Raw genomic sequence first — 27926 nt, 5'->3', positions numbered from 1 at the left:
TGCTAGGGAAAACTTGTTTCATATTTGTACCAGAGTATTTTGATGACTCTTTTCATGTTAATGAATGATATTTCCTTTTTCCAGGGAATGGATTTGTAAACTCCAGAGCTTCTCCAAATTTGATTGGAACTACTGGTGCAAACAGTTTAGGCAAAGTTATGCCCACAAAGTCTCCCCCTCCTCCAGGTGGCGGCAATCTTGGAATGAACAGTCGAAAACCAGATCTTCGAGTTGTCATCCCTCCTTCAAGCAAGGGCATGATGCCTCCCTTGGTACATTAATTTTTTTCTTCACCTTCATTCTTTGAAACCCATTTTATACAGCCAGTCTTTGTTTTACTTTGTAAATTTCTGTACTTCCATAGAATCTAGACCCTTCCCTAATGAATGTTTCTATTTGAAGTTAGTGTTTGAAGAGACAAAGCTATTTTTTAAATACACAGAAATCAGATTGTAGAACAACAGGATGTAAATATGGTGAGTGGTTCTTTAAAGTTAAAGCTAAATAAGGAGAGGTTGTTGTGTGTAATTTTAGTTTTACCAGGCAGGGATCTTTGCTCAGAGATCCCATCACCAAGTTTATAAGTTAAACCTGACTTAAGTCTTTCTTCTCTGTACTTTGCATATTTTCAGTAATCGATTACACATGGTTTTCTGTAGGAGAAACACTAAATCAAGTTATGAGAAAATTCTACATACCAAAGAGAACCATTGCAGAATAGGGAATAGTGCATCAAAACTTGAATGAGTTATTCTCCAAATGATTTTTGTTTATTCCTTCTCAGATCACCTTCCCATTTAATTCTGTAAAGAATACAGTTCTCCCCACCCCAACCCTTAGAATTGTCTTCATAGTTCCAGCCTCATATGCTTTTTAATCCTATATTTGTGAAGAAGAGGAGAGTATATATATCCCTCTTGGCTCCTTATAGAAAAAATTAGAATACATATGCAAGTTTTAAAAACCATTCTTTATATCACAGTTATTTGACTAACAGTGTGATGTGCAAGGTGTTTTTTCTGCAGTACAGCTGCTAAACTCACTATTGGATTTTTTGCTAAGTGAAAGTTGATGCTATCAGGCTTTAGATAATAATTCTACATATGTATAATGCTCTGTAGATTCCCAAACATCTTCCTAGGCACTGTCCTATTTGATTCTCAATTATAATGTAATTTTGGCTAGATTGAGATGAGGAAACTAGGGGAGAGGTTAGTACTTGTCCACAGTAATACCAAACAGAGCCAGGGCCAAAAGTTTTAAGTCAGGAAACAAACAAGTACTTTTTCATATGGAGATAGAAAGCTGGAGACCAGCTCCCAGCCTTAAGGTGAGAATGAGGACAGACAGGTTCACAGTTCTCCTTGCATAGATCGTAGTCCTGGGTTTCATGGCAAACAAATGGCCCAGGCTCTAAGGAGAGGACATTCGAGCAACTGACGTATCTGAGTGAGACACAGGTAACAAGAGTTAAGCTCAGACAACTGGTGAACTGTTGGAGGCTGAGTGTTCGCTGTCAGGACAGTAAAAAGCCCCGAGGGCTGTGATAAAGGAGTCGGAGTTCCCTTACAGGCTTCTTCTCCGTGAACCCACTGGGTGCTTGCACAAGAGACTGGGGATAACCAGAAAAAGTCTCCTCTGTAGCATTTAAGTGGGAAAGGGGATGAGCAGCCACCACACTAGGGTAAAAAGCTTTGCCTGGGCCCTTTTCCCCTTTCTCTCCTATGGACCAGAAGTCTGTGAGACGAACAACAGAAGATGTCACCCTGAGGCACTGGTGACCTCCCATTGTATCTGGAGAAATGGAGATGGAAAAAGATCTCAGCCCATGGTGGAGGAGCAGGAGCAATGCCAGGAGCAGCGCGGGGTGACTGGTGACCGGGACCGGAAGCGCCGCAGCCTGTGGCACAGCACCAGCTGGGGAAGGCTTCATTCTGAGAATGGAGCAGTCACTGGGGTAAACAAAACTGCCAGTGACAAACCAACGCTCACTTCCTCCTGGAAGGATTTGAGGCCCATGGTGGATGTCCTGAGGCTCATCCCCAGCCCAGTTCTTAATTAAAATTAACTCAAATCAGGCTGTAAAGACCTAGCCAGAGGAAGGACCTTTAGGTCAGTGGAATTACCCGAGCTGCAATACAGAGAGAGAGAAGAGTGAAAATAACAATAAAGACAACAACAGAACAAAGCCTCCAAGAGCTATAGCCTTGTATCGGGTAGTTAAATATATTTGTAATTAGACTTGCAAAAAGAAGAGAGAACAGAGCAGAAGAAATATTTAGAGAAATAATAACAACACCAAGTAGGACAAGTCCACACACATTCAGACCACTAAAAGCAAAAGACAAAGAGGAAAAATCTTTAAGACAGCCAGAGGAGAGAGACAGAGGAAAAAGATAAGAATTTATAGCGTACTTCAGAAACCATGCAAGAACAGCGGAGTAACAGTGCTGAAATCCAAAACAAAACCCCCCCAACCTAGAACTCTGTGTCCAGCAAAAATCTTTTAAAAATGAAGAAGAAAAACTTCCTCAAACAAAAAATATAGAGAATGTATTGCCAGCAGACCTACTGTACAAGAAATGCTAAAGGAAGGCCTTCAGCAGAAGGAATATGATACCAGCGAAAACTTGGATCTCTACGAAGCAATAAAGAACAATGGAAATGAAATGAGTGAAGATAAAATAATCTTATAAACATTTTATTTTAGAACAATTTTAAATTTATACAAAGATTACAAAGACAGTATAGAAAGTTCTCATCTCCACACCCAATGTCTCTGATTGTTGACATCTTGCATTAGCTGACAAGTCAGTATTGATACACTGTTATTAACTGAAATCTACACTTTATTCACATATCCTTAGTTTTAACTACATGTATTTTCTGTTCTTGGATCGCATCCAGGGCACCACGTTACATTTAGTAGTCGTGTCTTCTTAGGCTCCTCTTGGTTGTAATAGCTTCTAAGACTTGACTTGCTTTAATGACCTTGATAGTTTTGAGAAGTACTAGTCAAGTATTTTGTAGAATGCTTCTCAATTGAGATTTTTTTCTCATGATTAGACTGGGGTTATTGGTTTCAGGGAGGAAGGCCACAGTGGTAAAGTGCCAGTTTTATCACATCATATCTATCATTATGGATAGTTACTACTGACAGTAACCTTGGTCACTTTGCTGATGTGGTGTCCTATGGGTTTCTCTGCTGCAAAGTTACTCTTCTTCCTTTCCATATTGTCCTTCTTGGAAGGAAGTCCCTATGCAAAGTCCATACTTAAGGAGTAGAGAGAGAGGCTCTAACTTCTGGAGGGCAGAGTATCTACATAAATTATTTGGAGTTCTTCTCTACAGATGACTTTAATTTGTTTAATAATTTATATTAACATGGACTTCTGGACATCTATACTTTGGGTTATAATACTCCTAAATTCTGTGAATACCTAATTCTAACAATACTTTTGCTCACATTCTTCCAGCTTTAGCTATTGAGGACTGGTTGGGTGGTTCCTATGCCTCTCTCACACAGCCATCCTCCTGGCGTTTTTTTGGTGGGGGGAGTATGGGGGAGTTGCTTTGAAATTTTTTGGTTAGTACAAAATGCTCTAGGCTCATCCTGTATATTTCCTCCAAAGAACTTTGGCTCCTTTTATTGGAGAATGGTATTAGAAACCAAAATCTGGGCATTTTCCTTGTTTAAAATTGCTACAAAAGATCACCAACAGAAAAAGAGAGCAAAAACAGTGGGAATGAATTTTGTGCTTCTAGCACATGTAAAAATAAAATACATGGAAACAAAAGACAGACAAATTGTAAATATATATTGTAAGCCCTTACCCTTCACCTAACACGGTATCTATTTAAAGGTGATCACTAGAGAAAACATAGCATGCAAACATTAACCATAAGAAGGCTAGTATAGTCATAATGATTCTAGACAATGTGGACTTTACAGTAAGGAATATTATCAGTGATAAAGAAGGAGAGCACACTGGGGCATCTGGGTGGCTCGGCCAGTTAGGCGTCCGACTTCAGCTCAGGTCATGATGTCACAGTCTGTGAGTTCAAGTCCTATGTCAGGCTCTGTGCTGACAGCTCAGAGCCTGGAGCCCACTTCACGTTCTGGGTGTCTTCCTCTCTCTCTCTCTCTCTCTCTCTCTCTCTCTTTCTCTCTCTGCCCTCCCCTGCTCTCGCTCTGCCTCACTCTCTCTAAAAAATAAACATTAAAAATTATTTTAAAAAAGGACAGCACACAGTCCAATTTCCAAAAAATAAGTATCTATAATGTATATGCACCTGAAAGTAGACCTTATAAACTTATAAACCAAAAATTGATAGACTTAAAAGGTGAAATAGAAAAATCCACAACTGTACTTGGAAATGTATACGTTCTTCTCTCCATAACTGCTAGAGCAAGTAGGCAGAGAGACCTGTAGGGACCTAGGTGACCTGAGCAGTACTCCGCCAGCCTGACCTAAGAGACGTCGATGGAACACAACAGCAGAACATACATTTTTCTTAAGGGCCCTTGGAACATTCACCAAGGTAGACCCATTTCCTGAGCCATAAAGTTAACCTCAAAATTTTTCGAAGATTTGAAGTCATACAGATCATATTCTCTGATCATGATGAAATCCACAATAGAAAGGAAAAATCGTTATATATTTAGAAATTTACTCACTTCTGGGTTACCTCGGTGGCTCTGTCAGTTGAAACATCCAACTCTTGATTTTGATTCAGGTCATGATCTCATGGTTTTTGAGATCAAGCACCACATTGGGCTCTGCGCTGACAGCATGGAGCCTACTTGGGATCCTCTCTGCCCCTCCCCAGCTTGCACACACTCTCTCTCAAAATAAACTTTAAAAAGAGGAAGAAACACACTTTTTAATAATCCATGGGTCAAAGAGGAAATCTCAGGAGAAATTATAAAATACATACATAGAACCTATCAAAATTTGGGGACTAGCAAGAGTATTGTTGAGAGGAAAATCTATAGATTAGAGGTTCATATTAGAAAAGAGGAAAGTACCAAGTTAGTAAGCTTTTACTTAAACTCAAAAAAGAAGAACAGACTTAGCAACCAGAAGAAAAGAAAAAGAACAGAAATTAATGAAATTTAAAATGGAAAAATAGTAGAGAAAAGCAGTAAAACCAAAGTGTGGTTTTTAGATTGCTAAACTTCTAGCCAAGTTGACCAAATTAAAAGAGAAGACATGAGTTATCACTATCAAGAATGACAGCAGTTACATAACTCAGAAAACACTAAAAGATAGTAAGGGCATATTACGAACAACTTTTCCAATAGATTTGATAGTTTAGATGATACAAGCAAATTCCTTGAAAGATACAGACTACCAAACAATTACCAAACTCACTGAAGAAGAAATAACCTGAATAGTAAATATCTGTCAAGAAATTGAATTCCAAAAATGAAAACTCCAGATCCAGATGGTTTTACTGGCAAATTTTACCAAACACTTAAGAAGTGATATCTATTCTACATAATCCTTCAGAAGAATAGAAGAGGAGGGACTGCTTCTCAACTCATTTTATTAGGCCAGCATGACCTCACTACAAAACCAGAATAAGGCATTACAAGAAAAGGAAATTTTACAAGCCGGTATCTCTCAGGATAAACTCCTCAGTGAAATGCTGGTAAATAAATTCATCAATGTATAAAAAAGCATAGTGTATCAAAACCAAGTGGTTTCATCCCAGGAATACAAGGCTGATTATAAATTTGAAAAATCATCACTATGATTCACTGTAAACAGAATTCAGCATTTATTTATGATAAAAACAAAAATTTTTCAGCAAACTAGGAAAAGATGGGAACATCTTTAACCTAGTGAAGAACATCTACAAAAGTCCAACAACTAATATGCTTAATTAAAATAAAGGGAAAACATTGTATTTTATTAATTTAGGAATGCGGTACTGATGTCTATTCTCACCACTCATCTTCAGCAATGTACTGGAAGTCCAGCCAAAACAGTAAAACTAGAAAAGTCAATAAAATGTATACAATTTGGGAAGGAAGTAATGAAACTGTCTCTACCCACAGAAGACATAACTATCTAAGTAGAAAAGCATAAAGAATCTAGAAAACTAAAACCAAAAAACAAAACCCAACCAACTGGGACCAATCAGTGAGTTTAGCAGGGTCGTAGGGTACAAAGTCAATATATAAAAGTTGATTGTATTCTTAAAGCAATGAATAATTAGAGCTTGAAATTTATTTTTTTTATTATAGTTTATTGTCAGGTTGGTTTCCATATAACACCCAGTGCTCATCCAAACAAGTGCCCTCTTCCATCACCCCTTTTCCCCTCTCCCCCAGCCCCCATCAACCCTCAGTTTGTTCTCAGTATTTAAGAGTCTCTTATGGTTTGCCTCCCTCCCCCTCCTTAACTTTTTTTTTCCCCTTTCCCTTCCCTATGGTCCTCTGTTAAGTTTCTCCTGTTCCACATATGAGTGAAAACATTTGGTATCTGTCTTTCTTTGCCTGACTTATTTCACTTAGCATAATACCCTCGAGTTCCATCCATGTTGCTACAAATGGCCAGATTTCATTATTTCTCATTGCCTTGTAGTATTCCATTGTATAGATAAACCACATCTTGATCCATTTGTCAGTTGATGGACATTTAGACTCTTTCCATGATTTGGCTATTGTTGAAATTTAAAAATCCCATTCAAATAGCACCAAAAATTAGAGAAATACTTAGATGAAAATCAGACAAAATGTGTTCAGGTATTGCATGCTAAAACCTACAGAACAGTGTCACAAGAAATCAAAGGCTTTTATGAATAGATACGTTATGTTAATAGATTTGACTCAGCATTGTCAGTATGTCACTTTTTCCTAAATTGATCTATAGATTAAACCCAATCACAATGAAAATCACAGTAAGCTTTTTTATAGGTATCAATAAACCAATTCTAAAATATACATGGAAAGGCAAACGAACTGTAGCAACCAAAACAGTTTTGAAAAAGAACAAATAGGAAGACACTTCGTGGTTTCAAGAGCTGCTGTCAAGCATGGTAATCAAGAATGTGTGGTACAGGCACAGAGATGGGCACATAGATCAGTGGACAAAACGAGAGCCTAGAAAAGAGACCTACACAGATATATTCAGTTGGCTTTGGCAAATGCAGTGAAGCAATTCAGTGGAGCAGAGAGAGTTGGTATAACTAACTCTGTTGGAACAACTCAACATCCATATGCAAAAATAAAACCTCAAAGTAGGACTCCTACCTTATACAAAAATTAACTCAAAATGTATCATAGACTCACATGCAAAATACAAAACCCTACAACTTCTGGATGAAAACATCAGAAAAAAATTCAACACCAAGATCATGGTCCAAAAAGAAAGGTTTGATGTATTGATACTGATAATGATTGTACTGATAATCAGAATAGTTTCACTATCAAAAAAGTTTTACTCTGTGAAGGGCCCTATCCAGAGAATAAAAAGACAACCTACAGATTAGGAGACACTGTTTGCAAATCACATATCCAGTAAAGGACTTGCATCCAGAATGCTACAACTATACATCTGTTAGAATGGCTAAAATTAAAAAAAAATAAAATCATGGGGAATATAGTCAGTGATATTGTGATAGCGTTGTATGGTGACAGATGGTAGCTACACTTGTTAGCACAGCATCGCATATAGAGTTGTTGAATTCCTATGTTGAACACCTGAAACTAATGTAACATTCAGACAAAACCAAAATACTAAAAATGCCAAGTTCTGGCAAGGATGCAGGGCAGCAAGAACCCTCCCACATTCATGCTTGGAAAGCAAAATTCATACACCACTCTGGAAAACAGATCAGCATCTTTTTATAAAGTTCAGTATATACTTGTCATACAACCAACAGTCCTCTCCTAGAGAATTTTCCCAAGTGAATTGAAAACCATATTTCTACAGAAATCTGCATTTTTCATAATTGCCAAAACCTGAAAACAACCTAAATGTCCTTCTAGTAGATGAAGGATGGATGATATACACACTGTACATCCAGATAAAGGAACACTGCTCAGCAATAAAAAAGGATGAGCTCTTTATTCAGAGCAATATAGATTCATCTTGAATGAATTTTGCTAAGTGAAAGAAGCTGGATCCGAAAGACTAGTATATTATTCCATTTATATTTCATTCTGGAAAATGCAAACCAGGTCAGTGGTTGTCAGGGATGGAGAGAGGAGTTGACTACAAAGGGAATTTGAGGTGAATTTGTGAGGTATTGGAACCATTCTGTGATCCTGTGTTGTTAGATATACATATGAGTCTGTGCTTGTGTTAAAATCCATAAAAACTGTTCAATACAGAAAGTGACTTTTCCCATATGCACTTAAAAACCAGGATTCCAGGGAAACTGAAGACTGAATGCAGACTATGACACATGAATATAACTGTCACAAGTGGGTGACATGATGACACTGAAGGGCATGAGGGAGACAAGAGCTCCCAGTAACTTGGGAAACTTTTAATTCTAGATAGAACAAGAAAAATTGTAGGAAATCATTGTGTTCAAGATGGTAAATTTTGTTTTACACACACACACACACACACACACACACACACTCAAAACGGTGAATACATTATAGATAGAGAAAGCCAGGTTTCTCTTTTGGGAGGAGGAAAAGTTACAAATAAGCAAGGGGTATGGGGTTGGTGAACACAGTGAACCCTGTGTTTCTGGGTTGCAGTTGAAAGTTTCCATATGGGTTTTTTGGGGTGTTTTTTTTTGACCTCTAGAGATAGAGGTGTATGTACACATGAATAGTATACAGCACATGTTTTCTAGCTCGCACTGCTGACATGCTCTTGAAGCAGTGACACGTGGTGACTGAGTACACCGAGTACTCAGATCTTTGTGTCTAAACATTCTCCAGCAGAGGGAATCAGGACTCGCCGGAGAAGTGATTGTAGAGCTAGGGTGACAAAATTTCAAGATGAGTCAGAGGTGCCAGAGGATAAAGAAGTGTAGGGAAAAGGTTACAGGAACCAGCCTTTCAGAAGAGTTCCCAGTGGTCAAAACTAGAACAGTTTAAGCAACAAAATGAGAAATAGTAGATTTGAATTACTACCCAAGGAATAAAAAAAAAAAAAAAAATACCAAGTTTGTTACCAGTATCAGTAAATGATTGAGTAAATGAATGGAGAAGGGACAGCTCTTTCTTAGAAGAATTCTAATTAATATATGTGAAAAGAGAAATAGCAAATCATTGCTATCACAGTGCAGTACAGAGACCATGGCCAGGCAAGGTCAACGGATGCTAAAATGAGTGAGCAAAAGTTGAAGGAAAAACAGGGTATTTGCAGATCCTCAAAATGTCTCTCCCCAAGTAATTGTTGATTACAAAGGTAAAGTGGTCATTTTGCAGTGGGGAATCCTTGAAGACATAACCTTAACCAGACCATCAAGCTTAACATCGCTGGTAATGGGTTGACATGTCTTCTGATACGATGTGCTAAAAGGGTCACTATCACCTCTTTGGTCTTCTTCCAAAAATCCACACTCTCTAACTGAGAAAATAGAAGACCCAAATTGTGGGACATACAAGATATTCGACCAGTACTCCTCAAAAGTTGTTAAGGTCTTGAAAAACAAGGAAAGACAGAGGGAACTGCCCCAGAGCAGAGGAGACGAAGGGTGCATGACAGTTAAGGGTATATGGGACACAGGATCTGGTCCTGGATCGGTAGAGGGAGACTGGTGAGAAAGACCAGGGAAGTCTAAGGGAGTCTGTAGCTTTCGTTACTGCTGTGGTCTTTTATTAGTTTTGACAAGTACATTACGTTTCTTTGGGATGTAAACCTGGGGGGTACTGGGGTGCAGTATGGATGCTGTGCTGTTTGTAGCTGCTCTCTAAGGGTAAAATTATGTCAGGGTACAAAGTGAGAAATACATACATAACAAAGAAATATACTCTATCTGCTGCCCCCCCCGCCCCCCCAAAAGGAGTTGAGAAAAAGCATTTAGGCATTTAGGATAGTACCCTTTCGGGAACAAGATGTGGAATGCCTGCCACTATCTTTCAGAAATGAAAACCACAGAAAGGTTCATTTAAGGCTCAGAATATGTTTCTAAGAACGAGCAGTAAACTACAGAATTTAAGAACAAAACTGCATTTAGGCCTTTAGCAACTGGTCAAGATGATCCCTGATCTTTTTTTCAGAGATACTTAAAAATTGCTATATAAATAATTTTACGCCCTTGTCCCTGAGGTTAAAGTGAAAACTATACATCACACACCCATAGTATTTTGACTCGTGTCTTATCATTGGAGATGTGTAAACATATCTGTAACTAAACAGTCGAAGAACATTTTACCCACATTTGAAATAGCAGTTGTAGGCCAGGTGATTACTTCTCAGAGTAGATGGCCAGCCGCCCTGTTCTAGAGTGTGTTTGCGGACGAACTGGTTTAAGAGATTGGGATTTCATGTTATCAGTGACGCTTATAAAGACACCTTCCATAGATTGACAATTTGACTTATTCGAATAAAATAAGAAAAAAAGTAATTAGCAAAGGATTTCTAGCCTAGTACATGTTTTCTAGTTGCTTAGGAGAAAAGGAACAAATAGGTTTCGTTCAGCTCTTTTTCTGGGCATGATTTATCAGTTCACTTTGCTTCCAGTCTCATTTTCTTCCTAAGTGTGGTTTTCCCACAGTGAAACTATATGTATAAAAATGGTATTTGTAGATGATCTATAAGTCTCTTATTTAAAACTGTTATTAACAAATGTTTGAGTTCTTGTTGTTTCATAACACTGTGCCAGCTGCTGTGGGATAAGAAAAAATAATTTCTGCCAACCAAAGAGCGCACATCTAGGGATGAATAATGCGCATGTATGATGCTGTGGGCTAGGGATGGGAGGATGAGTATTCTCGAGGCTTCAAATACAAACTGGTGTCCTGATGAGGAACTCCTTTTACATAGTGTTGCAGCGCTGGATGTGTGTGGGTGAGGCCGGCATAGGAGCAGGTGAAGCTGGGGGGTGTGGTGTCTTTAAAGCCTGTCTTTCTTCTGAAATCAACTACCAGTGAAGAAACAAGTACTTTAGATTTGTATTTGTAGCATACATATAGTCAGTCATCTCTTTAGAGTTCCAAGTAACTGCCAGTGTCCAAATAACATGTTTTTCTAAAGAAATATTTTATTTTTGAGTATCAACAGTCTTAGTAACTTTTGTATCCCTCTTATGTGCTGAGTTCAGTCGGAGGAAGAGGAATTGGAGTTGGTGAGTGTGTGTTTCTGCCTGAAGGGAGTTGCAAATGATTTAGAAAGTACTCATTCTCTTAAATGTTTTCATCTAATGTGTGTTCCCTGTGTTACAGTTTTTCTTGTAGTTATTAAACACTCTGCAAGCACTTTGAATCACTGAGCCGAACTGCTGGTACTACAGAGTCTTTCCAGTTTTTCAGTGTATAATTGTGTCTCTTGACCCATTTTGTTTGCTGGAGGGAACGCTGGAACGGAGCTTTTAAAAACAATAGCTGTCAATGATCACAAGACACTTACTTGTAAAGATTTTTTTTTAAGGAAAGATACAAAATACCGTATATAGTTCCCCAAATTAACTTGTTTTTAGAAAATGACCTCACCCTCGAAGTTCCTCAGATTGTAACACATGGTCTTGTGCCATTTTTCTTTCTTTCAAAAAGATGACATCATTTTTGGTGAGGTCACCTTTTTCAGAGTTGGAATTATTTCACATCATCTGAGATGGTCTGAACCATAAGGGGGTTTCCTTTTTACTGAAACGAATGTAATTTAATATATACAGATTTTATACTTTTGTCTGGTAGGAGATGCTCTAGTCTTAAAAGTAGCTATTTTTTTCTAGAACAAATGATTTCTAATGGCTTTTCTAGAAAATAAATTTGACTAAAAGGGACTTTATTTGATCTATTCTTTGAGATCTAAGCCCCCAGATTCACAGAAATGATCATATGAATTCAAAGTCAGCTGCTAATTGGATGTTTATAAGGTTGAAAAACTTGAAAATGTTTTAGTTTGTAGCATGGTCAAGCATTCATATTGCATGAGAGCATGGGGGGAAGGCATCTGTTGGTTTTATTTATATTTTATTATTACATATATATGCATGCTGGTGTGTTTTGCACAGTTTGTTTCTTTTTAGATAAGGTTGTCTGTGCTCTGTCCTTAACATAAGGGGTCATTCTTTAACTTTGTGATCACTCACAGTTTTAGATGTGGTTTTCTATTTAGGTAAACTAAAATATATTAGTTCGGTGACATTGTGGTGTTGGATTACATCATGTGCAGAATCAGACTATCTTCTGGGGAAATACTTTGTTTAGTGATACAGTAATGATTAGAAAATGGATTTTATAATTCAGTATAAAATAATTCATCTTAGATGAGTTACCTTAAAGTTGTCAGGAGTGCTTCCTTTCAGTTCTGTAGCAATAGGCTGCCCTCTAGTGGTTCCACATGTTCGCTTACTCAGAAAAGTCCGTGCCATTGAGATTAGGATCTTTGATGGTTGGAACCAATATGTTGGTGTTCACTGGCACGCACGTGCCACACACACACACACACCCACACACACACACACAAAACCGTCCCTTCTTGAGGTCATGCCAGGAGATTGCCATGGAGATGAAGCTCTGGCATGGATAGTGTCAGGCCAAACTGGGTCATGCTGTGTTCTTTTTGCCTAGTATTTGACTCTTGAATTTCCAGTGACCAAATCTTAAAACAAATTATATACTCCAAAGTATGTCTCTACCTCAAAAATCCATTAAAATTATTAACTCGATGCTGAGATGAAAGTGTATTTCCTAGTTGCCATAGAGTGACTTCCACATTCCTTAAAGTACACTCCCAGTTAGAATCTTAAAGATAAATTTCTAAGTCTTTGAAAACTACAAAATGTAGAAACCATAAATGGTATTTGTAATTAAGAAACAAATACATAACCCAAAACTCTAAACAATTCATATCCTTTAAAAATTATGCTGATTCAGATCCTATTGAAATTTTTTTAGTGTTTATTTTTGAGACAGATTGTGCAAGCAGGAGGAGGGACAAAGAGAGGGAAGACACAGACCATCGGAAGCAGGCTCTGTGCTGTCAGCGCAGAGCCCTATGTGGAACTTGAATTCACAAACTGTCAGGTCATGGCCTGAGCCAAAGTCAGACACTCCACCAACTGAGATACCCAGGCGCCCCATTTTTTTAAATTGTTTTTCATTGTTTATTCAGACTCTAAAACATAATCAGTTTTAAATGCGGAGCTTTGTCAGAACCAAAATAATAATCACAGATACCATCTATTAGCATTTAGAAAGTTGTTCAGATTGACTTGAGCTCTCATATATAATCAAGGATGGCTCTGACCCAAGGTGAGGCAGGACAGGCGCCACTGAAGACTCTTCGTAAGAGCCAGGCTGCAGAGATCCCTTGAGCAGCCTTACTGTTCTGAAACAGCCTCGCTTCATGGAGGCTCCGGGCGGCACACCTGTGGGTCAGAAGGAGGGAATGTATTTATCCTCCCTCTTTCTTTGTTAACCAGTTATATAGAAATCTTGGGCCAGAGGGTTTCTTGGGACAATAAAGATACTGTGTCACATCTGTGCAGTACTTCAGTTACCAGAGTACTTCCCACCTCTGAGCTCACTAGAGCTTTCCAAGGTAGGACTACAAGATCACTATCTTCCCTACTCTCCAGAGAGGTTCAGAGAGGTTAAATGAGTCTTCCCCCCTCCCCTCCCCCCCCTTAGGAAGTAGTGAACTGGAGACAAAAACCCAGGTGCTATAATCACATACTGAATGGTCTTTTTTAATTAGAATAGAAACTTAAGATCGGGCAGAAAATACAAACTAAAAAGAAATAAACCGATCTGGATCCTTATCATATGATCAGCATTCAAGTATCTAGATCTAGCCAAAGGCCTTCATCTGATTACCCTTTGGAAATGGTGATAGAGAAAACTGAATCACACTCTGACTCTTTGTAATCTTAAGGGTGCTGAATTTATTGACATGGCTTAGACCCCGGATGTCGGTCATCAGGTTGTAACTTCTTCATTTAAAATAATAAAATAAGCCTGGAGGAGGTGTGCTTTGGCCTTCTTGTGTGCTGACCACATGGACCAAGGGGTCTGTTCCTCTGATCTTGGTTTTGGAGTGCTCCCTTAGGCCACTGTGGTGAGAGAGTGCTCTTGTCACACACACACCCCTCCCCCATGTACAGGAGTGGCCATCTTAAACTGACTTGATTATTAAGTTGGTTTTTAAAATTCATTCCTAGTGTAGATAGGATACCCTGTAGATGGAGTCATCTAATTTTGCATTTAATTTTGCTCCATTCACAGCTCTACCAAAAGTACGTTAGTCACAAGCTCTCTTCGCAGAGCCTCTCCTTTCAGAAGAGTTGAGAGACTGAGGGATGCATATCTGAACCTGCTAAGAAATAGGTCACTGGGTGGGTGATGTTGACAGTGGGGGAGGCTGAGCACGTGTGGGGGCAGGGTTAGTGGTGTGTGCGTGTGCGTGCACATCGACTGCAGGATCACCGGGAAGGAAATCTGAAAGCAAGCTGTACTTCAGTAAGCCGAGACTTAAAGCCATGTGAACATGGAAATGCTGCAGCTATAAGTAGTTTTGATCCCTGAACTGTGGACTTGGCTTCTCTGTATACAAATGACTTTTGCTGTCCTCGGGTCTTTAAACCCAGACGTTTATTTCAGGTAGCCTGGCGGTTTTTGTGGTGCCATCAAGTCCTCATTTATGTTAACACATAAAAGTGTTATCACCCATACTGCAAGTTTCGATTTTAACACTATATCCTTGACATCAATAAACTCTGGAAAAGACAAGGGAAAATGAATAATTAATGTAAAACTATGTCCCTTGAAATTAAATATTTAGTTATTCCCATTAGTATTTTTTAAGAATTTTTTCACATTATCACTGCTTTCAGAAATAATGACATTCACATACTAAAACTGTGAAAAATGTCACTTTTAAATTGAATGTTATTTTTAAAATACTAAGTCTGAGTGTAAATACTCAAATAATGACATTTTTTTCTGCCCTCTCACAGAATACCCAGAGGATAAGCAGCTCTCAAGCCACTCAGCCTCTAGCCACCCCAGTCGTGTCTGTGACCACCCCAAGCTTGCCTCCGCAGGGACTGGTGTACTCGGCCATGCCGACCGCCTACAACACTGGTGAGTCTGCGCTCGTGCCTTTCGTGATTTGGGTTCTTTGTTTTGTGATCAGCGTGTGCTTTTCTGAGTTTTTTAAAGATCTGTTGATTGAAATAAATGATATCCAGTGTTTCACATTCACATTTGGATGTATTAAACACTAACTTTGAAAAACGTACAGAAAGTACAATGACCGTAGAATGGTTTCCCAGCATTGACCTTTACTTCCCCCTGACAAAGAAACAGACGGCCGTCGTCAGAATTACGGCCTATGCGTCAGACCAAGGGGGTTGACGGACTGTTGTCCTTTCTCATCACACAGCCCCTTGCTTTTCCAGGCTGTTGAAGGGAGAGGTTTTTCTCTTCGTGCCACATTAGCCAGCCCGGGGAAGACGGAGCCCCCTTGAACTTGGGCCCCCCACCTCCCTCCCCCTGCGGCAGATGCATCGCTGTGCTGGGCACGTTGTGTTGTCCTCCATGTGTTTGTGCCTCAGGAGCAAGACCAGGACCTTTTGTGTTTCTCCTCGGAGCCAGTCGTCACTCCTCTCTTGGGAGAGGATCTTTTTGCCCATTTATGTTTATTTAGACATTTCATTTTAAAATACCCTATTTCAGGACGGTGTCAGGAAAATCTACAACTGCTTCCTTGAGTGGAGGGGCGCTCAGAGCTGCGCGGGCCGTGCGGACAGTCCTCCACTCACATCCGCCCTTCCAAGAAGAGGCAGCGGGTGCACGTGGCTGCACGCTCACCAGCCAAGGCAGGCACCTGACGCTTCAGAGAAGCTAACCGTGGAACTTAGGGACTGTCGGGGGAGAACGACACAGGACAGACAGCTCTCGGAATAATTTATTATAGTCATGTTAAGAGCTGCATTGAGCTTCGGCCTAAGGGAGCACACGTGACTCAACCAGGCAGAGTAGGAAGAGTGTTCTGGGAAGAGGGAGCACAGTGTACAAAGGCTGGGAGACAGGAGCACGGCTGGGGCGGGGGCAGGGGTGGTACGGGGCGGTTAGGGTTGACACTATAGAGGTAAGTAACAATTTAGAGGCCGTGTTGAAGATTTTGGATATTGAGAGCGCTGGGAAGCCATAGAGTTTTAAGCAGAGAGTTACAGGATCATATTTATTGTTTTAAGATCGCATTGGCTACAGTGTTGAGAGGGGCAAAACTACATGTGAGGAGCCCATGCTGGAGGCTGGGTCGATCGCCCCAGTAGCAGATACCAGTGGCCTGGACTTGGAGGGGTGGCGGCAGAGCTGGTGACTTGGGCAGGTTGGAGACAGTACATAGAACTGACCAGCCTTGATGGTTGGTAGTGGAAGTAGGAGGGAAGTATCAACACCTACAGGCTTCTGGCACCAACAATGATGTGAATGTCGGTACCGTTTATCAAGATGAGGAGCAGGTTTAGAGGAAAAGAGGAATCCAGTTTGGGTGTCAGATTTGAGCGGTTAGGAGGGACATCCAGACGTAGCAAGTTAGCAAGTAGGGGGGTGGCAGGACCTATGGGTAAAGAGTTGCTGGCCGCAGGGGGTCGCTGCGGAAGGCAGCAGTGTGAGGGCGCCCCGCACCAGCCTCTGGGACCCCCCCAGGCAGTGGGGGAGAGCGGGGCGTGAGGAGCAAGCGCGGAGGTGGGCCTGTCTGAGCGCCACCTGCGCTCTTTGTGCTCCGTTCCTTTTTTATTAATGTGAATTTGCTAGGAAGACCAACTTCTTTAAATACCTCTCTTGAGACATGGAAAAGCAGTTAAAACTAGAAGGGTTTTTGCCACCTCTCTTTAAAACTAAATGGAAAAGACAAGTGTTAATGAAGAACTGAAATAACTTTATGTGTGAATGATACCTAATGTCCTAAGTCTTGACCAAAGTGACTACTGTCTGAAGCATTCATGTAAAATGAGCTATAGTATATATTGTACTCTTGTAACACATATTTTCATGAACTTGAAATTATTTTGAGGCAGTCAGGAATCTTTGACAGTCCCTGTACTTTGAACACATGCAGTTAATCGGTCGTGTAATGATGTATGATTTATGCCACTGAGCTTGACGCTGCATGAGAAGGGGCGCCGTGTCTTTCCTGCTACCCTCGTACTTCAAGAACATAAGACCTGCTGTTCTAGACTCAGCCTGACCGTCCCTCCTTTTCCAGGAGGGTAGCGCTGGACACATTTAAAATAATGGTTGTGTAGGAACAGCCTGTAGCGGTGGCCTTTTCATTATTTCTATTTACTGGAAAAAGTATCTCAACTTGTTATGAGACATTAAACTATAAACACTTAGTACAAAGTTGAAACTTCCTGAAATAATTGCAGACAAACAAAAATGGCCGGGACCTTCAGCCTCGCGGCAGAAGAACCGTTGTGGGGCTAGAGCTGTGTGCTGGTTTAGGCCATAAAGTGCCTGCCTTCTCTCAAGCTGGGAGCTTCTGGAGCTACTGTTTGAAAAACCGACTTCGCGTGGGCCTCCTGTTACACACACGAGCAAGACTCCTCTCCTTGTTTCAGATTACTCGCTGACTGGCGCGGACCTGTCGGCCCTGCAGGGCTTCAGCTCGCCGGGAATGCTGTCTCTCGGGCAGGTGTCGGCCTGGCAGCAGCACCAGTTAGGACAAGCAGCCCTCAGCTCTCTGGTGTGAGTAGCTAGACATTTCCCCAGATCTCGCTCTGCTCCTAGCCCGTGCGCTTCCTTTTTCTAGCAGTTACAGTCTTTGCGCTGTTGGCTTTCATGTGACTGTCCTACAGCGATTTTTTTTAGGCGGTACGAGTGTGGTGAAAAGATTTCCTTTACGATGATTCTAGATAATAGCTCGGATACCGAGCAAACTAGGCATTCCTTGAGGAGATTCGGGCAGCAAGGCTTCTCTCATATGGAGGTAGAGAGACTCCCGTAGTAACCAAGGGCCACCGTGGCACAGAGGTCACCGTACGCACCGCCTGCTGCCTGGTCCCGGCCCTCCTTCACAGCCTCTGGACCTGATTCCAGTGTTGGGAAAATGCGGCTTGAAGGTACTCAGGCCCCCTGCCGCTTTCTCCCCCCTCTGCCGCGGTGCTTATCCGTGCACACAGGGAACAGAAAACGACGTGGCCAACCCTCCTGGGGGCCGGCTGGCTCTGCTCCTCGGCCTCCTCTGGGGACATGCTCTCCTCCAGCTACACGGCCCGCTGTCCCGGTTCTGCAGAGGCTGTTCCTTGTCCTTCCTGCCGGCCCCGCCTCCTCTCCCGGCGCCACTGAAACCCTTCTCACTCAGATCCCCTCACCCCGCCCGGGAGGCTGTTCTCTTTGTGGGGCTGTGCTTGCTGAGGGACCTGCACCGCCACCGGCCTGGGTCAACCGCACGCAGCCCTGGAGCCTGGTTCCCACGCAAGGGTCCAGACCCCTGCCGTTCCTCCCTCCCTTCCACCGAGAGAGCAGAGGGTTTTCCCTTCATTTATTTGCTTTGCCTGTTGGCCCTCGAGGCGTCTCTCCATCCTAAGGAACACACTCAAAATAGCCCCCCAGAAGCAAGTGGAAAGGGCTTGCGCTCGGGCCGGGAGAACAGGCTGCGCACACACCGCGCCGTCCTGCTCCGAGCAGGTTAGCTGTTCCCAGACCGTTTCCTCGCCTGGCAAACAGGGCGCTGTGACGGAAGAGAGCGAGAAGAGAGAGGAAGCAGAGTGCAGGCTGCCGTGTGGCTCCTCTCTCGTCCTCTCTCTCTGCCGCACGGCGGCCGGCGTCAGACCCCGACCCACGGGCTCCTCCACCTGCTGGAGTGCCACGGGTGCGGGTGGGCCAGCCACTGGAGCTCTCGTCTGGACTGTTCCTTTCCTTGCAAGGAGAGGTGACTAAAACCAGTCGTGGGGAATTCTGACAGCACGTCAGTCAGGCGGTGTCTGTACCACCTTCCAGTGACAGGGCTGCGCTCGCGAGCCACTTCACGTCTTCTTTCTGTTTTCTTTTTTCCTTCAGTGCTGGAGGGCAGTTATCTCAGGGTTCGAATCTATCCATTAATACCAACCAAAACATCAACATTAAGTCAGAACCAATCTCACCTCCCCGGGATCGAATGACCCCGTCAGGCTTCCAGCAGCAGCAACAGCAGCCGCCGCAGCCCCCCCAGGCCCCCCAGCCCCGGCAGGAAATGGGGCGCTCCCCCGTGGACAGTCTGAGCAGCTCCAGCAGCTCCTACGATGGCAGTGACCGGGAGGATCCGCGGGGCGACTTCCACTCTCCAGTTGTGCTTGGCCGACCCCCAAACAGTGAGGACAGAGAAAGCCCTTCCGTAAAGCGAATGAGGATGGACGCGTGGGTGACCTAGGGCTCCCAGGCTGGTGCTTGTGCTTCGCGTTGCCGCAGTGAACTGCTATCCACATCGGTAAATAAGGACAGGAGTTAGCTCTATTTATATGTACATACATACATATATATCCCTTTCTATATATATATGTATGTGGGCGTGAGTGTGTGTGTGTGGGTGTGTGTCGCATTCGGAATCAGGCACTTAGCTGCCTCGTAGATCTGCAGATGTGCGTCCCATGGCAGACAAAGCACCCTGTAGGCAGAGTCTAGTCTGGCACTTCCTTGGACTACTTGTTTCATAAGATAACCAGTTTTTGCAGAGAAACGTGTACCCATATACGATCCTCCCACACTAGCTTGCAGAAACCTAGAGGGCCCCTACTTGTTTTATTTAACTGTGCAGTGACTGTAGTTACTTAAGAAAAATGCTTTGTAGAACAGAGCAGTAGAAAAGCAGGAACCGAGAAAGCAATACTGTACATAAAACGTCATTTATATTAATTACCCAGCCTGGCATGGGTTCTCTGTTGCGGAGGGGTGCATGGGAAGGGCTGTTGATATTTTAAAAAACAAAACAAAAAGCCCCACACATAACTGTTTTGCACGTGCAAAAATGTATTGGGTCAGAGAAGTGATCTTTAGCTAATAAAAAAGAGAGAGAGTAGAAAACACGCATGAGATATTCAGAAAATACTAGCCTAGAAATATAGAGCATTAACAAAATAAATTAATATATTAAGTTATAATTGGACTATGTCAGAAGTTTCTTTTTACATTCATATCTTAAAGAAACTGATTTTAGCTCATGTATATTTTATATGAAAGAAAACACCCTTATGAATTGATGACTATATATAAAATTATATTCACTACTTTTGAACACATTCTGCTATGAATTATTTATATAAGCCAAAGCTGTATGTTGTAACTTTTTTTTAAGAGAATAGCTTTATCTTGTTTTAACTTTTAGTTTTATTTTAAGAGGGGGAAGAAAACAAAACAATTTAAAATATCTTGCAAGCAGAACCTTGGAAAAAAAAAGCCATGAACACTTATTATTCTATATGTAAATTAAAAGTTGAGCCAAACTCTTTGTTGTACATAGCATCTTAAAATATATTATCACCTTTGATGTAAGTACCTATGTATTGTATGGTCACCAGATTAAAAAGTATATTTTTGTGGATTGCCGCCAATTTGGGGGGAAAAGGCGAGATCCTTATCAAGTAGAGTATTCACTGTTTAATATTTACTATTTTGTTAAATATACTGTACTTTGGATTTTAATTATTAGCCCAGTCTTTTCAGAGGATTGTATAAAGGGGTTTCTCCCCTCACTGGTGGTGAATGTGTGATGTTACATTGTAATCTTTGTGCTGTATGGGTTGAGCATCATTATATATTTTATATGTGTACATAAATAGCAAAGTGGCAAAAAAAAAATGGTGTTAAGTTCATCTTGCATAAATATAAAATGTGTTGTAACAGATTTTATAAGGCATTATTTAAAACTTGCCTTTTGTGAGGAAAAAACTATAGTAGAAAAAGCTGACCTAATTTAATTAATATTAGAGAACATGGCAAAATAGTAGATGAGCACAAAGGTTTTATAAGTGGTAAATGATTAGGGAAAAATATTTTGGGGGGAAGGGATCTTTTCTTCCTTGACTCTCTAAAATAGAATGATGCAGCTGGTGACAGAATCCTACCATCCTGAACTCTCTGTGCATTGAAACGACACTCGGGTGTGGGGAGAAAGCCTCTCCTGGGCAGGTCCGTGGCACGGCTGGCGTCCTGACCGACCCCGTGCCGCGCTCCACTCAGCTTTTGAACAAGGCCTTACCCCTCCTGCACGCGGCCGGCGAAGCCGTGGTAGCAGGTTCGTCCGTTTCCTGGGCTCGTGCCACAAACAAAATTCAAAGTCCTGTAGATCTTTCATCATAGAGTTTTTAAATATTCCCTTTCCTGCGAAACTCAAAATAAGGGTTTAAGAGTTGCTGCTGTTTTGTATTTTAAACTCAATATCGAGCAGCTACCTACAGTTTTTACTTCCGTTTTGCTTTTCCCCCTAAATTGCCTGCCTTTTGACAATTTCCTCATAGTGCAACTTGTGACAAATCATCAGTCAGCTTTCCTGACTGACACATAGGTATTAGGTACAGGATAAACCTGCGGCGCTCACGACTACAAAAGTGGAATTCTCTTTTAATTTTTGATTGAGGCCAAAAAAGAGAGGGTGACGTGCTCTCTCCTGCCGTCAGTATAGACGTTTGGCTCTTCCTCAGAAAGGATTAGTTTTTCTTTAAAATGTACTTCTTTTACTGAACTACATACAGGCACATTTCTTCATAAGGTCACACCGGATTGAAACAAGACAGTCTCCCAACACTGAGTTTCCAAGACGATCCTTACCACTTTGTAAACCATTTATAGCTTTGAAAGTGTTAAGTGATTCTTTCGTTCCTATTTATGCATGTTCATGAACTTCTGCTGTACACGGGATAGGAGTTAACACATTCACATTTACTGTCTATTTTCTTGTGTGCCTTATGAGATGGCTTTTCTGACTGTATCTCAATAGTCTTTCTTTCTATGCAGGTTTATAATCAGTACAACTACTGTTTTCTAAAATAATATTACACAAGGCTCGGAGTTTGTATTTCAGTGACACTGACCAAGTAACCATGTATTCCGTTTTCAGGAAGCGAGTATCTGACTGTTAACCCTCTTCCTGTATGCCCGGTGTGACGTGGCGCATACGGACATGACAGACACCCCTCACCCAGACACCATGTACAGACACACACGCACGCACACCCCCTGGTGGAGACCGGCTCGCAGTGGGGGAGACCCGATCGGGGTTTCTTTAGAACCGACCTTTCTTACCGTTTTAGACTCCTGTGTTTTTGTATGGCACCATCGCAAGAGAATTTCATCCTTCAGATGACGTATTTTATTACTAAAAGACAAAAACAAAAAAAGCGTAGAGTCCACCGCACCGGTTGAGGCGCCACCGCCACCAGCCGTGCTTCCCTCCGCGTGCCGCCGCGAGCAGTGCCACCAGCGTCCGTCTGCACATGGTCCCAATCGAAACTCCATCTTTTGAGCCCTAATTATGTCCATTGTGTTCGAGACTAAATCAGGGGTTTGTTCTGACAGAACAATATATGTTGTACCATTTCCTTTAGCTATAAGGACAGCTAGTAAAGCATTAACATATTTTCTTGATTAACCATCACGCGCACAAGAAATACATAGTAAATAAGGAACCAGAAAACTCCTGGCGTCGGATCATGAGAAGCTAGATGAGTAGAATGTGAAAAAGATTTTACAAATGTAAAACTTTTATTTCTCTGTAGAAACTTTCTTCACTTTGCTGTGCAAGAAGACACTGCTTTGCTATATTTAAAACGGCTTTTTTAAAAAGAGATTTATGTATTTGGTAAATGTTTGTAGTCAACAGTTCACACAAGAAGCTGTACACGGTTTGATCACTTAAAACCGTTTGGCGGCACAAGCTGGACTTTGTTGCCATCCTTGAGATGAACCTTTTAAGAAAAATAAGTTAATCTCAATTTTTCCCTGAATGTGTTGTTTTTTCTTCATTATACAATAAATATTATAGTGAACTTTTTATCAAATGGTTAAGAAAATGCTAGAGGTTGTTGTAAACTATTTGTATCCTGCACTCACTACAGTAAAGACGGACTGGCTTTTCCTGTGTACTCCAGACTCTGTCATGTTTGCCGCCAGTCGGCCCCCTCGCCCCCTTCCCTGCCCAGTCCCCTCCCCTCACAGGCCTCTTCCACCTGCAGAGCCCCTTTACTTGACCTTGAGACTCGCTCAAGGAGATGGCCACAGCATGTGGCCAGCCTTACCCCTAGCTTCTCCCTGGGCCTCCCCTCCTGGGCGGCAGCCGGCAATCCGGGTCCCCGCATCGGGGCCGTCACTGCAGCTGGTGTGGACCCGGGTGAGCCCATTCAGGCTCCAGTAACGACTTCTTGCGGGACAGATGCGTGGGGGGCCGGGTGGGTACTGCTAAACGGGATCTGATCGTATATATAGCAAGTTCTGTCTCTGGAATTTAGGGGGCGGGATGGTTTGTTTTACCCAAAATGCATACATAATCCTGAGCGAGCAGAAGACAGATTTTCTAAATGAATTATTTTCAGAAGTGACAGGTGTGAAAACAAACTTGGCAGTGTGGACAGCGTTCGCCTCCTTGGATCTGCCTTTTAAGCCAGCGCCTAACTAAGCAGATTCTTGCTGTCAGCCACGTTAAAAGCTGCATTTGTGTGCTGGTTTCACTTGCTGGCTACAGTGCGGCCCTTATTAGCAGGGTTTGAAAGCTGGTGGAGGCCTGCGGCTAAAAATAGTGTCATCACAGCTGTGGCTCCTTAAAGTCCATTCACTGCGATCCCCGAGTTCGCTCCCACGGGCTCCTCCCTCCGGGCTGGGGCTGATTCAGTGTCTGCCTGGCACCAGCCAAGACGCCGCTGTTGCCGGAGCCCTGCGCCAGCCCGACGGCCCAGGCCACTCTCCTCTGCCCGTCTGGCCCCTGCACAGGGTCAGAGCAGCATCCGGCCGTAGAGCTGCGGAAACCTGGGTTTCTTCCCACCTTCCCCGCAGTCAGGGGGCCACCTGCTACCTGGGACACTAGGAGAGGGACTCCTCTGGGGCGAGGGCGCGCTTGGCCCAGTGAGTAAGAGTTGAGCCCTGAGACCAGTGTGAGCTGAGGACAAGCGCCGCTGACCGGCCCCAGGCCATTGGCCAATCAATGGGCAATGGGCGCGCACGCGGCTGGGACACGGCCCTGCCCCCTGCAAGAAACCTTGAACTTCCCAGACAACCTACACTGATGCACAGCTCGCCCAGCTCCGGAGAACGTGTCCTGGACTTTGGTCGCTTACACACATCTTGCGCCTGCTCACTCTGTACCAAAGCAGCTGAAGGCAGCTGGGGAAGAGTAGCAAAACTCACGGTTGTACTAACTGGTTTCTCTGTATCATCCCCCTTCCCCGTTTTAAGCTTTTTTTTTAAAGCTTCACTTTGAACTAATTTTTAACTTTCAGAAAAGCTGCAAAAATCGTTTCCATATATCCTTCCCCCAGCTTTCCCTAATGTTAACGTTTACGTAACCATCGTCCTACTCTCGGAACCAGGAAGCTGACGCTGTTAGGGCACTCCCAAGCCCTGCCTCCTGTCACTGGCCAGCATCACCACACCCACCTGTCACCAACCCCTCCGGGGCCAGCACAGCCACGGGGGGCGGGGCGGGGGGTCACACAGCAATGGGGCCCCAGCAGCTGCTTGCCGGTCAAAATCAAGCCCTGCCTTGTGTTACTGGCCAGCACCGCCACGCCCACCTGTGGCTACCGCTGGTCCCTCCGGCTGAGAACCTGCCTCACCTTTGGCGCAGCCTCCACTGCAGCGCGCACACCCAGGGGGAGGGTCTGGAGTCCTAGGACAGCACGCTGACGCTCCGTTCTCTGTCAATGCCAGGGAGCCCATAGTTGGCCTCAGCCCTTGCTCCCTGCCCTGACACCCATCACAGCTTTGTCCACAAGTCACCTCTGCCACTTCGTAGGTGCCTACAGCCGTCCCCCACCCCCACCCCAGTCAGGTGGGTGCACACCATTGGTTCCAGCCACCAACGCTGCCTGCCCTGGCCCCTAGCTACTGACTGGTCCCAGAGGCATGTCTGAGAAGCTCAGTAGTGTTCATTGAGGAATACACAGTTGTCAACAGTGTGGATGCCAGTGACGTGAGCCAAAGCGACATCATGCCCCGACTGGCCTCACCGCCACCAGGTACTCCTGCGTCTGTTGCCATGCACACTAGACCTGGGTCCCAGCACGGTCTGGCGTGCCCCTGTCTGCAGGTGAGAGGCTCTCCTAACCAAAATCAGTCCATCAAGTCTGGAAAGGGTGAGGGAAGCAGATTTTGACCAAAGGAACACAGTGAACCTCCAGGAACTGGACCCAGAAAATGGAGATGCAGGTAGTGCCTGACAAATCAAAATCATCGTAGTACCGGTGCTCAGAGCCACAAGAGAACACATAAATGACTGAACTATGAGGAAAACAATACAAGAACAAAATGAGAAGCTCAACAAAGAGAAGACAAAGAACCAAGCACATTTTGGAGCTGAAGAATACAATGAACTGAAAAATTCAATAGTTTCGGCAGCATAGTTGAACAAATAGAAGAGACGAGCCGTGAGTTAGAAGGCAGATCAGTTGAAATTAAACAACTAGAAGAGCAAGTAGAAAAAAAAGGATGAAAAGCAAAAAGAAAGCCTATAGGACAGGACATGATCAAAAGAAATAATGTTTGCACTACTGGAGTCCCAGAAGAAGAGAGGGAGAAAGGAATGAAAAGCTGAAACAATGAGAATTTCCCCGACATGGGGAGAGAATTGGACATCCAAGTTCATGAAGGAATAAGTTGCCACAAAATTTCAACCCAGCATGTTCTCCAAGAATAATGAAATGGTCAAAACTGAAAGATTTTTAAAAGCTGGAAGGGAAAAAAGATTCTCTCATATGAGGGGACCCCCCTCATAAGGCTATCAATAGATTTCTCAGCAGATTCGAACAGGCAAAGAGAGTGGGGTGATACATTCAAAGTGCTGAAAGAAGGGACCGCCAACCAGGAATACTCCCCCCAGCAAAGCCGTCCTTCAGAAGTGAAGGTGAAAGAAAATCTTTCCCTAATAAACAAAAGTTGAGGGGATTTATCACCACTAAACTGCATTAGAAGAATTGCTCAAAGGAATTTTTCCAGCTGATACTAAAGGATGCTTATTAGTAGTTTGAAACCATATGGAAATATACAAGACACTGGGAAAGATAAGCATAGAGTCAGATTTAGAATACTTTCACACTGTTTATATGGTGATATGCTAGGTAAGGATTCACCTAGATAAAGATTAAGAGGTACAGCCTTGACAATATGTTCAAGGATACACAAATAAACAATGTAAATGGTGTCCTTGAAAATGTAAAAGGGGGCGGGGGAAGAGGATAGATTTTTTTATATGTGATCAAATTAAACTTATCAGCATAATCTACACTGTGATATGTACAAGATTTTTTATGTAAACCTCATGGGACTCCAAAACAAAAATCTACAACAGATACACGAGAAGAAGGGAATCAAAATATACTGCTACAGAGAATCATTTAATTGCAAAGAAAGGCAACACAAAGAAAAGAAAAACTGAACTGTAAACAGCCAGAAAACAATAAAATGGCAGAAGTCTTTTCCTGTCAATAATTATTGTAAATGTTAACAGACCAAATTCTTCAAGGCAGACTGGCTGGGTGGCTCACTCGGTTAAGCGTCCGACTTCAGCTCAGGTCATGATCTCACAGTTCGTGGGTTTGAACCCCGCATCGGGCTCTGTGCTGACAGCTCAGAGCCTGGAGCCTGCTTCAGATTCTGTGTCTCCCTCTCTCTCTGCCCCTCCCGTACTAGTGCTCTGTCCCTGTCTTTCAAAAACAAATAAATATTTTTAAAAAATGTTTTAAAGGCTGGCTGGATAAAAACAAGAAAACCCAGAAAACAAAACAGGCAAACAAACAAACAAAAAAAACCCAACTATATTATGCTACAAGAGACTCACCTCAGCTTTAAGGACACAGATAGATTCAAAGTGAAAGTGGCAAGAGATAACTCCATGCAAATGGAAACCAAAAGAGCATGCATGGGTAGCTATACTAATGTCAGACAAAATGGACTTTGAGCCAAAAACGGTAAAAAGAGACAAAGATGGACATAATATAATAAGGGGTCAATTCATCAAGAAGATACAAAAATTATATATATATATATGTACCCAACATCAGAGCACCTGAATTATATTACATGAATTCTAACGGATTTGAGAGGAAAAATAGGTAACACCATAGAAGGGGACTTCAATACCCTACTCTCCACAACAGATCATCCAGATTTTAAAAAATCTGTGAGAAAGCATTGGACTTGAACTATACTTTAGACCATATGGACCAGACAGGCATACACAAACATGCCAACCAACAGCAGCAGAATACACATTTTTCTCAAATGCACACAGAACATTCTCCAGGATACATCACACGTAGCTCATAGAAAAGTTTTGGGGCACCTGGGTGGCTCAGTCAGTTGAGTGTCCAACTCTTGATTTTGGCTCAGGTCATGATCCACTTTTGTGGGATCCAGCCCTGCATTGGGCTCTGTGCTGAGTGCAGAGCCTGCTTGGGATTCTCTCTCCTCTCTTTACCCCTCCCCTGCTCACACACTCGCTCTTTCTCAAAATAAATAATAAACAGTTTCTTTTAAAAGCCTTAGCAAATTTTATTTAAAAGATTGAAAAAATACCAAGTATCTTTTCTGACTATAGTGAACACTATAGTGGTGTGAAACCAGAAATTAATAACAGGAGGAAATCTGGAAAAAT

The 27926-nt window shown here is 42.6% G+C and overlaps 1 protein-coding gene across 4 annotated transcripts in view; it reads left to right on the top strand.

Moving 5' to 3' along the window:
- Nucleotides 1-23208, top strand: part of MEF2A (myocyte enhancer factor 2A) — a 152970-nt gene extending 129762 nt beyond the window's left edge. For 3 of the 4 annotated variants that reach the window (XM_039235051.1, XM_039235050.1, XM_039235053.1), the window contains 4 exons: nt 85-272; nt 15100-15226; nt 17713-17839; nt 19154-23208. In XM_039235051.1, the coding sequence (XP_039090982.1) occupies nt 85-272; nt 15100-15226; nt 17713-17839; nt 19154-19502 (791 nt within the window). In that variant the 3' untranslated portion in view covers nt 19503-23208. The remainder of the gene's footprint in view (nt 1-84; nt 273-15099; nt 15227-17712; nt 17840-19153) is intronic. The other variant, XM_039235054.1, reaches the window with a different exon arrangement.
- Nucleotides 23209-27926: the final 4718 nt, after the last annotated feature.

The sequence above is a fragment of the Hyaena hyaena genome, unplaced genomic scaffold, assembly GCF_003009895.1.
Source record: "Hyaena hyaena isolate Hyena2069 unplaced genomic scaffold, ASM300989v1 scaffold_95, whole genome shotgun sequence".
Lineage (NCBI taxonomy): Eukaryota > Metazoa > Chordata > Mammalia > Carnivora > Hyaenidae > Hyaena > Hyaena hyaena.
This window is presented reverse-complemented; position numbering and strand designations above follow the sequence as displayed.